The sequence below is a fragment of the Berghia stephanieae genome, chromosome 1, assembly GCF_034508935.2.
Source record: "Berghia stephanieae isolate SIO BIC M18660-M18661 chromosome 1, UCSD_Bste_1.3, whole genome shotgun sequence".
Lineage (NCBI taxonomy): Eukaryota > Metazoa > Mollusca > Gastropoda > Nudibranchia > Aeolidiidae > Berghia > Berghia stephanieae.
This window is the reverse complement of record NC_088360.1, coordinates 41,179,893-41,192,392: the sequence shown is the minus strand read 5'-3', so window position 1 is coordinate 41,192,392 and position 12,500 is coordinate 41,179,893. Positions and strand designations below refer to the sequence as shown.

General features: G+C 36.2%; 1 protein-coding gene across 1 annotated transcript in view; it reads right to left on the bottom strand.

Annotated features, from left to right (window-relative positions):
* LOC144974747 (pancreatic triacylglycerol lipase-like) overlaps nucleotides 1-12,500 on the bottom strand; it is a 20,622-nt gene that overhangs the window by 431 nt on the left and 7,691 nt on the right. The window contains exons 2-9 of the mRNA XM_078917974.1: nucleotides 11,997-12,093; nucleotides 9,793-9,958; nucleotides 8,414-8,560; nucleotides 7,060-7,168; nucleotides 6,338-6,457; nucleotides 4,748-4,861; nucleotides 4,077-4,192; nucleotides 2,726-2,855 (exon numbers count right to left, since the gene is read on the bottom strand). Of these exons, the coding sequence (XP_078774100.1) occupies nucleotides 2,727-2,855; nucleotides 4,077-4,192; nucleotides 4,748-4,861; nucleotides 6,338-6,457; nucleotides 7,060-7,168; nucleotides 8,414-8,560; nucleotides 9,793-9,958; nucleotides 11,997-12,093 (998 nt within the window). The 3' untranslated portion in view covers nucleotide 2,726. The remainder of the gene's footprint in view (nucleotides 1-2,725; nucleotides 2,856-4,076; nucleotides 4,193-4,747; nucleotides 4,862-6,337; nucleotides 6,458-7,059; nucleotides 7,169-8,413; nucleotides 8,561-9,792; nucleotides 9,959-11,996; nucleotides 12,094-12,500) is intronic.

The following is a 12,500-nucleotide window of genomic DNA, read 5'->3' as shown; positions in this document are numbered from 1 at the left end:
GTGTGTGTGTGTGTGTGTGTCCTCTACAAGGAAAAGCAGGCTGCTTTCGAATGTAAATATTAGCCAGTTCATTCACATTGTGAATCTTCTTATGCAAGACGTCAAGAGGTTGCGATTAAAAAAAAATATTTCCATATAAAGTTTCTATCCAATATTCTTCGATTTATGAGGCCATTTTAAACCAGAAACTATGAAGCGGGGTACCCCGAGTTGCTAATTTGGCTTTTTGTTTTTTCTGGGGTTTTTTTTTTTGGCATTATATTCAAATCACTTAATGTTGCCGAATATTTTGTGTTCGTGGATAGCTCACACGGTAGAGCCACGCTCTCACCTGCCAGGCGGAGTTGTCGTACCAATAAGGTCGCAGGTTCAAACCCCACCACCGCCGCGAAAATTTTTTATTCTCTATTGTCTTCTGGCACTTTTCTATTCACTTCATATCTTGTTGTTACCAACATAAGTGCCTGCTCCACTCACTTTTCTGAATTAAAAATTCACCCCATACACCGGAGCATACTCAATGTCTCAATCGTTTCTATGTTATATGTTTGTGTTGAGAATATTGGCTATTAAGCTTAACTGCTGGTCAAAATTATTCGCGATGGTGGTGTACGAACGAATCGGCGGTCTCAAGAAGTGGGTGAGAGAGGGATCTAGTAATGACTTTGAGTTTGAAACGAATATTTTGTGTTCGTGGATAGCTCACACGGTAGAGCCACGCTCTCACCTGCCAGGCGGAGTTGTCGTACCAATAAGGTCGCAGGTTCAAACCCCACCACCGCCGCGAAAATTTTTTATTCTCTATTGTCTTCTGGCACTTTTCTATTCACTTCATATCTTGTTGTTACCAACATAAGTGCCTGCTCCACTCACTTTTCTGAATTAAAAATTCACCCCATACACCGGAGCATACTCAATGTCTCAATCGTTTCTATGTTATATGTTTGTGTTGAGAATATTGGCTATTAAGCTTAACTGCTGGTCAAAATTATTCGCGATGGTGGTGTACGAACGAATCGGCGGTCTCAAGAAGTGGGTGAGAGAGGGATCTAGTAATGACTTTGAGTTTGAAACGAATATTTTGTGTTCGTGGATAGCTCACACGGTAGAGCCACGCTCTCACCTGCCAGGCGGAGTTGTCGTACCAATAAGGTCGCAGGTTCAAACCCCACCACCGCCGCGAAAAAAGTTTATTCTCTATTGTCTTCTGGCACTTTTCTATTCACTTCATATCTTGTTGTTACCAACATAAGTGCCTGCTCCACTCACTTTTCTGAATTAAAAATTCACCCCATACACCGGAGCATACTCAATGTCTCAATCGTTTCTATGTTATATGTTTGTGTTGAGAATATTGGCTATTAAGCTTAACTGCTGGTCAAGTAACTTCGCGATGGTGGTGTACGAACGAATCGGCGGTCTCAAGAAGTGGGTGAGAGAGGGATCTAGTAATGACTTTGAGTTTGAAACGAATATTTTGTGTTCGTGGATAGCTCACACGGTAGAGCCACGCTCTCACCTGCCAGGCGGAGTTGTCGTACCAATAAGGTCGCAGGTTCAAACCCCACCACCGCCGCGAAAAATTTTTATTCTCTATTGTCTTCTGGCACTTTTCTATTCACTTCATATCTTGTTGTTACCAACATAAGTGCCTGCTCCACTCACTTTTCTGAATTAAAAATTCACCCCATACACCGGAGCATACTCAATGTCTCAATCGTTTCTATGTTATATGTTTGTGTTGAGAATATTGGCTATTAAGCTTAACTGCTGGTCAAAATTATTCGCGATGGTGGTGTACGAACGAATCGGCGGTCTCAAGAAGTGGGTGAGAGAGGGATCTAGTAATGACTTTGAGTTTGAAACGAATATTTTGTGTCGTGGATAGCTCACACGGTAGAGCCACGCTCTCACCTGCCAGGCGGAGTTGTCGTACCAATAAGGTCGCAGGTTCAAACCCCACCACCGCCGCGAAAAATTTTTATTCTCTATTGTCTTCTGGCACTTTTCTATTCACTTCATTTCTTAATGTTGCCTATGCAATACACAAATACAATACACATTTGTGTTTGGCACCTTGGCATTTTGGTATTTTTGTTTTTGGCATATTAAAATCACTTCATTTTACCTGTGCAATACGCAAATACAAAATAACGGCACAAACCAACATGATATTTTTTGGAATACGTTTATGTTGATGACTGAGAGAGAGAGAGAGGGAGAGAGAGAGAGAGAGAGAGAGAGAGAGAGAGAGAGAGAGAGATAGAGAGAAAGAGAGAGAGAGTTTGTGTGAGAGAGAGAGAGAGACAGAGAGAAAGAAAGAAAGAACGAGAGAGAGAGAGGGAGAGAGAGATAGAGAGAGAGAGAGAGAGAGAGAGAGAGAGAGAGAGAGAGATTCTGTAGTTTCTTGGCCCTATTGCGGAGATAACATAATATTATGATAATGATTAAGTTTGTATCGAAGATGTGCTGGGTTTGCTAGTAATAAATATAATAATATTATATCTCTCCTACTTACAAAAAAAGCATCTCACAAGCCCAATGATAAACATTATTAATTAAACTTTTAGAGAGATTTTAGTGAGAACAATTCACATAACTAGCCATCTAAAAGCAATTACAAAGAGCTATGAGATATGAGATCCCAACTTTATTCATTGTATTCTGTATTTTTGAACAATGAAATGAAATCCGGAAATTCTGTTGCCAATATAATATTACTTACGTCAATAAGGCTTTTTTTCGGCTGTGAATGTGAAATACTTGAGTTGTTTGTCAGTGGGCGGTCTGTACTTATCTGCCCGGAAGCCCATGGGAGCCCATACGTCCTTGCCATCATTATTACATTTGTTAGTCTGGAATTAAGTCAATACAATGAAGAGAATAGCAAGTTAACGAGTACATTCCCCGAACCTAAACGATCGACCAACGACGTGGAAGAAGACCAGGATCTGTCCTCAGACGTCGCCACACGACGCCCGGTGCACAAGAGTCCAAGGGCGTCGTGTGGCGACATGTGAGGACACCTCCTGGTTTTCTTCTCGCGCCTGGCGTCGTGGACCGACACTATTATATGACGATAGTCCAAAAACTACTTCGGACTAAAACGCGTTACGAGCTATTCATGAAGCCGGACTTTGCAGTCTTAGACTAATAAACGAGGGACTAAACGGGTGAAATTTACACTGGCGATCTAACAGGCGTAAATAGCGCGGTCTGGGACTAAATTATATCAAAATTATATTATGCCTCACTGACTGGGGGAAGTAATTGCACAGCGCTTAGAACCAGGCTACACCGTGGATAATCATCATATAAGTGCCATTGTTGCTTATATTTACTAAAATCATTACACACATATTCTCAAACAATTGTTACAGCCCTTAACTTCTCTCACACTATTTCTCTCTCTCTCTCTCTCTCTCTCTCTCTCTCTCTCTCTCTCTCTCTCTCTCTATTACACAAAATAACAGACACATTTCGTGGTGGAAAAACCGATAAATACAAACAAGTGGAAATAGATATGATTTCTGTGCTACTTTGCATGCGCAGCTGGAAACGTAACACATTTTTATGACAATTTGTCATACTTTTCCGGGGAATCCCTAGTTAAAAATAGATTGACTTCTGTAGTCTGAGATTTCGCACACGTTAGATTGACTTCTGTAGTCTGAGATTTCGCACACGTAGTCCGTGACTTGATGTCAGAGACAAAGTCTGACTATGAATAGCTTACTTTTCGTAGTCTCGGACCTCCCCAAGTCTTGGACTACGAAGTCTCAGACTTTGTTATAGTCCAAGACTATTACAGTCTCGGTCCATGAATCAGACCCCTGGTTTTCTCCTCCCCCACGGGCGTCGTGTGGCGAGGTCTGAGGACAGATCCTGGTTGTCTTGCTCGTCGTTGGTCGATCGTTTAGGTCCGGGGAACGTAATAGTTAACTTACTATTATGTTTGAATTCTGGGATGAAATTTGATTAACCGAATGGTCTAGCATAGCAAAGTAAGACAACTACCTTTATAGAAGCGATAAACTGTACAATTATATGAATATCATAATAGTACCGTAGATTACCTTAAAATGCCGCTCGTTATTACAGCTAATTGCCATGAAAGGACATTTGCAATTGATGCTTTCTTTGTAAAACTCGATAGACCTGAGATGACTACATGCAAAGAATTCTCTGATGCCTGGAGAAAAAAATACATGAAAGTCCATAAGCACAATGCTACTCTGATGATTGTACACGTGGGTTATCATAAAAAACACGGTTTACGCTTTATAACACAATATTTAAAATTAAACTTTTCAATTTAAATTGAATTCATCGGTAATCCTAAATTTTTTGAATTACAGAGGCTAATGCCCAAATAAATAAAGGCCGAATGGTAACAACACGGACAGCAATGCTATGATATTGTTTTGCGCAATCCATGACTCTGTAACATTTGATTTTAATGATCGGGTATCCTCTCCTTTCATTGCCAGAATTATCATCATCATCATCATCATCATCATCATCATCATCATCATCGTCGTCGTCGTCATATTATCATCAATGTCATCATTTATGTTCTTCATTAATTTGAGTTGATAAAATTTTGTTAAAATTTTAGAGTTACGAAATGATTATATATTGCAAATTAAGTAAGTCCTAATACAAAAATAGAAACTTGCAGAAAAAACATGTATTGCACGCCTGGGTTATTTTAGAGATAGGTTGGTTTTCTCCGTAAATCATTTACCTTCATTGATTAAATTTGACAAGAGAGTGACAACGTCCCTTTCACAACTAGGCTGTTTGTAGCCCAGGTTGGGATAGAAGTCCATATGGCTTACCGCTTGTGATATGCTGGAGCCTGGGTTTTGAAATAAATGTAATGAAATGATGATGGTGATATGGTTTATTTTTAAGGGTTTGACGGCGCTTGCAACGCCTTAAAGTCATATCAGCGCCAGTAAAAAGGAAGAAATGGGATAGTAAAACGCTCTAGAATTACAATTAAAGCACCCAAGAAAAGGTAAGACAAAGAGAATTGGTTCAAATAGTAAAGAGTTGTAGAATCCAAGAGCACACTATCAAAGTACTTAGTTTGAGATAAACTAAATGCCTCATCCTGACGTTAAGCACAGGTCCCCACGAAAAGGAATACACTCAAAAGTTTACAATCCATATATAATATGTAAACAAAACATAATATGGTGCATAACAGAGAGATGATTTAGAAGGAAAAAAATATCATCTCCCAAAACTAACTATACATTTGACGGTTTCCCTCTCATCAAGGGCATCGGGCCAGAGCCTGGGCAACACCAAGTACTCTCATTCCACGACAAACACAAAAAGCATGTTGGAAGACATATATAGAAGACACAGTAAGTGCCTCCCTGCCTCACTATGGGAGGTCAGGAACCTCACCCAGTTGATGGTGATATGGTGATGACGATGTTGATGATGATCATGAGGATGATGATGTCATTTATGACACCCCCCTCCAAAACAAAAAAAAAAAGAATGACTAAAGAAATACTCAAATGAGATGTAGTATGTCTATATCTAACATAGAAGATTATTTGATTTTCTTAATTATGAGGATAATATTGTGCTAGCGTCAATAAAAATCATTGAGACTAAGTTTTGAAACCCAAGTCAAAGAAAGGAATATTTGTCATAAAAAATAGAAGATAATCAGAGACAAAAATGCAACATGTGTGTACACACGGTAGGTAAAGGATCTTACTGAACAGCTCTTAGAGCATGTATCACGTGTCATGCGGCTCTTTGAAACGGTGGAATTTGTTTTTCTACGGATTTTAAATTTGGTCAAAACGTTTATTATATATTAAGTAACCAGTCAATTCTCAAGATGCAATGTTTCTATAGCTACACAAATGTACCATCAGATATCATATTCAAAGTAAGGTTTTCTATAACTGCTTTGTTGCGTTTCTGAAATTGCAGTACGACCAAATTTTCTTTTGAAAAGTCACTTTATGCAAAACCAAAGATTTACAGTAATATGCATTTGCATAATACAGAGTTTATGGTGATTACATTTTATTGTCTCAACATCACAAATTTTCTCAAAGACAGACTGTCTTCCTTATGGAGGACAACATTGATTCGCAACTTATCAAGATTTCATGATATAAAATCAAACAAGAAAGAGAGAAAGAAAGAAATAGCTTTTTCTCTCTGTAATTTAAGCAAATTTCTGTGACAAATCGGTATCCTGCAGATGCAGTGACATGCCTTGTCCACTACTCCTCCTTTCTCCCTTATACTAAAGAAGCAGATTGTAATGAAGACTGATAATTTGGCGACAAATTCCTACCAAGAATGTTGTTGGTGCTTCTAGCATCAGAATGGATGGTGTCAACCAGTACAGCGTCACCAGGATCCAAGCGTACGATTTCGTCCGTACCAGTAAAATATAAGCCTGCCGGATCTAGAGCTGGAATGAGCATAACCATTTTATGTTGAAAGTGTTTAACATATATTATAAATACAGCAGCTTAAAAATATTAAAACACTTGGCACTAAACGTTTCTGAGTCAAAAACCTAACCATTTGAAATTGTTAAGTATTTTGTTCTTTTTAAACAAATGATTTTGCATGACACCACTTTTTAATGGTTGTGGGAAATAGTCAACTTTACGGCCTACTGGATAAAATAGACGATTTTTTTGTGAAAAACCTTGAGCATACTTATATCCTAAACTCTTTCTTAAATACATATAATATTATATGAACTTATTGAGTAGTATAATTGCATAGCCTAAACTAATAAGGAATCAAAAAAATTGTTTGCTTTTACAAAATGCAACATCCATTAAATCTGCTCAACGCGCTTTACAAGGGGTACAAAACCTAAAGTAACATTTTATGTGTTAAGTTGAGAGCTTTGATAACCTTTATTTGTTGGACGAGACACACAGCTCGTAACAAGTTATTATATTTTTTTCGGACAGAAGCAACTGTAGCCACTTATTAACATTAAATTACAAACCAAGTAGATGAAACATCGTATCAAGCATTTTATTGAATTGTTCAAACCTGATATTCTTCCTAGTCCTGGGATTCTCTCTCCAGCATAACCAGCTATATGTGCCCCAAGGCTGTGACCTATAATGTGAATGTTGTCAGGCGTGGCGTTAAAGTTACCCTGTGGAAAATGCATTGGGGATATTGGATCATATAAATGAATAGACAATTTAAGGGTATCAGTTATATTTCATGACATCTTAACCCCTTCCTTACCACCCATAGGAAAATCGTCACATTTCTTACGATGCAACCATTTTTCTCATTCTGATTTCTTTTGTACATCATAATAATATTTGAACAAAATGTTTGCTATAGTTAAAGTTTATTAATACTGTGTTGAAGAGCTTGTTTAGCAAAAGAAAATATATAGACAGTTCGAAGTTGACGTCATTCAGGTCTTTGTTATTGTTTTTTGCCATCCGCTTTTATGAGTAATTCTCACTAAACTGTATTAACCAGACTATAAACGTTTAAGGTTACACATAGTTTTGTGCGTTGGTACGTTATACTTCCGGATGGCAATGTTGTGAACTTCTTAGCCAAGCGCATACTATATATAGCAAGAACTAACCGCATTTGTGTTTGAGTGAAATAAATCTATTTTTCGTATAGGTTGGGTGTTAAGTTTTGGGGAAAATCGGGAAAATGGCCGGTTATGAGAGAGTTAAATGAGACTGCACAGACCACTTAAATTCAACGGAATACTTAACAAGTCGTCACAATGAGGAGCGTAGTGATTGGAAACAACCATACTATCTATTGCTTTGCAGTAAAACCAATATTAGTTATGCTCCAAATCATCTATACTTCCATGCAATAACAGAAACTAATCTTAATAGACAACACCGTCTTTATCCTATTCGATCGAATAAAGATAAAATCAGGCTAAAGACTTACTCATCGATATGAATATCCCTCGTGGATCACCGCATTAAACCTGAGCTTTAATGTAGCGGAATATCCACTAAACGTGCTCAAAGCACTTTACAAGGGTCTTTGGCCAACAGCAACACACGTAACATGTAGAACGAGACATGATGCCTGTTAGGCGATATTACATTTTTTTCTGACAGAGACAACTCTGTTAACGGTGAGAGAATGTGAGTAAAGAGTCTTTTCCAAGGACTCAACTATGCATCGAGCGAGACTCGAACCCAGGACCTTCCGATTCGAAAACGATTGCCATACCACTAGACCGCATCGCCGCCTTGTCGTGGTTTGGGTGCTTAACTGCATATCGCAGTGACCAACCAGAGAACATTGAGCAAACGTCCGCCGGTGGACCCTCAAGACACCATCCTGGTGCTTTTTTTTTATATTGAAAAGACATATTTTGCCGTAGTTTTTATAACTACTTACCTACCTGTAAATGTTTGATTAGGACAGCAATCTGTGCTCCTACCACACGTGTGTTGGCTGTGGCCTGTGTGTAAGGGGGAAGGTTGCCGTGGTGCCAGTCTACAATGATGGTGTTGTAGTCACCGTGAATCAGTAACTCATCTTTCAGTTCCTGGGTGGAAAACATTATCATCATCATCATCATCATCATAATCATCATCATCATCATCATCATCATCATCATCATCATATCATCATCAGCATCATCAACAAGAACAACAACAACAACAAAAGTAACAAAAACAAGAACAACAACAACAACAACAACAACAACAACAACAACAACAGTAACAACAACAACAACGACGACGACGACAACAACAGCAATTATAGTAACAACAACAATAACAAAAATAAAATTATTGGTAAAAATAACAAAATTAATTATCTCACCTACTAGATACAATGTATGATATCTTAAAAATAAAATATGAGCATCTTAACCCTCTCCTAACCAACTATAGGAAAATCGTCACATTCGTTACGATACAACCAACATTTGTCTTATTTAAATTTCTTTTGTAAAAAGATACATCATAAAAAATTAAACGTGTGTTGTTGAGCATATTATGCTAAAGAAATTATGTATTGCAAGAACAGACAGAGAGAGAGAGAGAGAGAGAGGGGGGGGGGGAAGAGAGAGATAGAGAGAGAGAGAGAGAGAGATAACGAGAATGATAAATATGTAGAGGGAAAGATAGATAGATAGAAATATGGATTGATATACATGATGGGTGAAAGGATAGAAAGATAGATTGAGAGATATAGATAGATATATAGATAGATAGATAGATAGATAGATAGATAGATAGATAGATAGATAGATAGATAGATAGTGTAGATAGTAGATTGATATGTGGTTGGATATATATATATATATATATATATATATATATATATATATAATATATATATATAAATATATATATATATATATATATATATATATATATATATATAGAGAGAGAGAGAGAGAGAGAGAGAGAGAGAGAGAGAGAGAAAGAGAGGGAGAGAGAGAGGTAGAGATATGGGCAGATTGATTGATAGATAGAATGATAAGGATGGACAGATAAATAGATACATAATATCGAGAAGAAGACGAAGATACATATAGCTATAAAGACCGATGGGTAGATAACGTATGAGAAAGAAAAGGAAGAAAGAAATAAAGAATGAAAGAAAGAAAGAGAGAGAGAGAGAGAGAGAGAGAGAGAGAGAGAGAGAGAGAGAGAAAGAGAGAGCGAGGGAGGGAGAGAGAGAGAGAGAGGGAGAGAGAGAGGGAATGAGAGAGAGACGTAAGGGTGGGGGGAGGGCGGTTTGATGTCTGATATCACCAAATCCTACTGTTAGCCACGGCACAGTGTTGTAGTAATCAATAAAACCATGGACGATAAGCTGACTTGGTCTGTCTTTAAATAGGCTCCAGCTCTCCCCAATTTCTCCTATATTTCGAGCGTCTATTTCCTGGCCCCTTCTTAAATTTTCTCTTGTGTAGAGGATAAACTTGGTCCTGAGGAACACAAATTACACTTTTCAATCCAGAGAGATTTAAATGGAAAAGCTTCAAAATGAAACAATACAAAGACATGACTTTTCAGATGGAAACACATGATCAACATTTAAATAAAGAAACAACACCAGATTAACTATGTAAATATAGGATGATGATGATCATGGTGATGATGATGATGAGGAGGAGGAGGAGGAGAAGGAAGAGAAGGGAGAGAAGGAGCATTAAGAGGATGAGCTGTCATTGGTGACAGCGATGGTGACAACGTCATCGACGACGACGACAGCGATGGTGATGATAATGATGATGTGATGAGTACAATAATAATGGTTTATCATAATAATAATAATAATAATAATAATAATAATAATAATAATAATAATAATAATAATAAAATAATAATAATAATAATAAATAATACATATATAATAATACTACTACTACTACTACTACTACTACTACTACTACTACTACTACTACTACTACTACTACTACTACTACTACTACTACTACTACTACTACTACTACCTCTGCTACTACTACTACTTCAACCAATAATAATGATAATAATAATAATAATAATAATAATAATAATAATAATAATAATAATAATAATAATAATAATAATAATAATAATAATAATAATAATAATAATAATATAATAATAATAATAATAATAATAATAATAATAATAATAATAATAATAATAATGATACTACTACTACTACAACAACTACTACTACTACTCCTACTACTACTACTACTACTACTACTACTACTACTACTACTACTACTACTACTACTACTACTACTACTACTCTGCTACTACTACTACTTCAACCAATAATAATTATAATAATAATAATAATAATAATAATAATAATAATAATAATAATAATAATAATAATAATAATAATAATATATAATAATAATAATAATAATAATAATAATAATAATAATAAATAATAATAATAATAATAATAATAATAATAATAATGATATACTACTACTACAACAACTACTACTACTACTCTACTACTACTACTACTACTACTACTACTACTACTACTACTACTACTACTACTACTACTACTACTACTACTACTACTACTACTACTACTACTGCTACTACTACACTCTGCAACTACTACTACTTCAACATATATAATATAATAATAATAATAATAATAATAATAAATAATAATAATAATAATAATAATAATAATAATAATAATAATAATATAATAATAATAATAATAATAATAATAATAATAATAATAATAATAATAATAATAATAATAATAATAATAATAATAATAATAATAATATACGACGCATGAATTCAACGCTAACTGGCCTTATGGAATGCGTGGTGATGTAACAGAAAGCATTATTGCAGCACATCGGATGTAACAAAACTAAAAAATACTTCATTTGAACATCTTTATGGGATTTATGTTTCAATCAGGCGTTGTAGTTTTGTACACTAATGGTCTCTGGTTCGAGTCCCGTTTTGGGCGACGCTAAGTTGAATTCTTGGGAAAAAAACCCTATAAATATACTCTCATTCTCTCATCGATTTCAGGTGGAAAAGGGGTACCTGATTTGTAGCATCGTTCTATCTGTTTGAAAATGTAAAAGCACCTTACATTTACAAGCGTGGTGTCTCATACTACATGTCAGGTGCTGCAGTTGGCTTGTGATATTTTGTAAATCGCTTTGAGCACATTTAGTGGATATTGCGCAGAAGAAACCTCAATCCCTAAGCTCTAAGTTCAAGGTATAAGTACATACTATATTTCCAAAATAAATAAAGTAAAACTTGAACGTTCACGTCAATCCAAGTACAAATTCCTTTAATCCATATATTGGGACTTTTGTATAAAGTCCAAGGTTTGCGAGTTTTTGACATGATAATGATCGTTTTAATCGATCGCTATTTTGAAGGACGTTTTTTTTCTGGCCAAAATGTTTAATATAGATATGTTTGTTCTTTTCAGAGTTCAGAATACAGCAGTATAAAGTTAAAGACACTTACCTTATAAAGTCAGGGGATAGTGGTGCTGCGTTGATTGGTCTTGTAGGACTAAGAAAGGGATGCCGTAATGAGAAACAGCCAAGCTCTCCATAACACTCTGTGGATGCAGTACATTCCATAGACAAGGTGCTTGTCAAAAGGTCTAACATATAACACTACTATTGATGACAACAAGTGTAAAAAATAAAACTCGCTTTATTTATCCTCATGGTCAAAATTGTCTTTAGAGTCTACAAAAAGGGAAGGCCGAAGTCAGCGCCGCAAATTGAGCTAGGGCGAGGTGACTTGCTCCAGGCCACCCAGCGCGGCGGGTAGTCGAGCTCAGTACATTTAGGGTATGATACAAAATCCATTCCGCTCAGTCACCGTGCCCCATATGTGAATTATCGTCTTAAAATCAGTATTATGTCGGGTGAACAACTTGGAAATTTACAGATTTCTACATTGTGAATTTTTATGTTGTTGACCGACATAATGTCGGAGATGATTGCTGCGTCACAACCT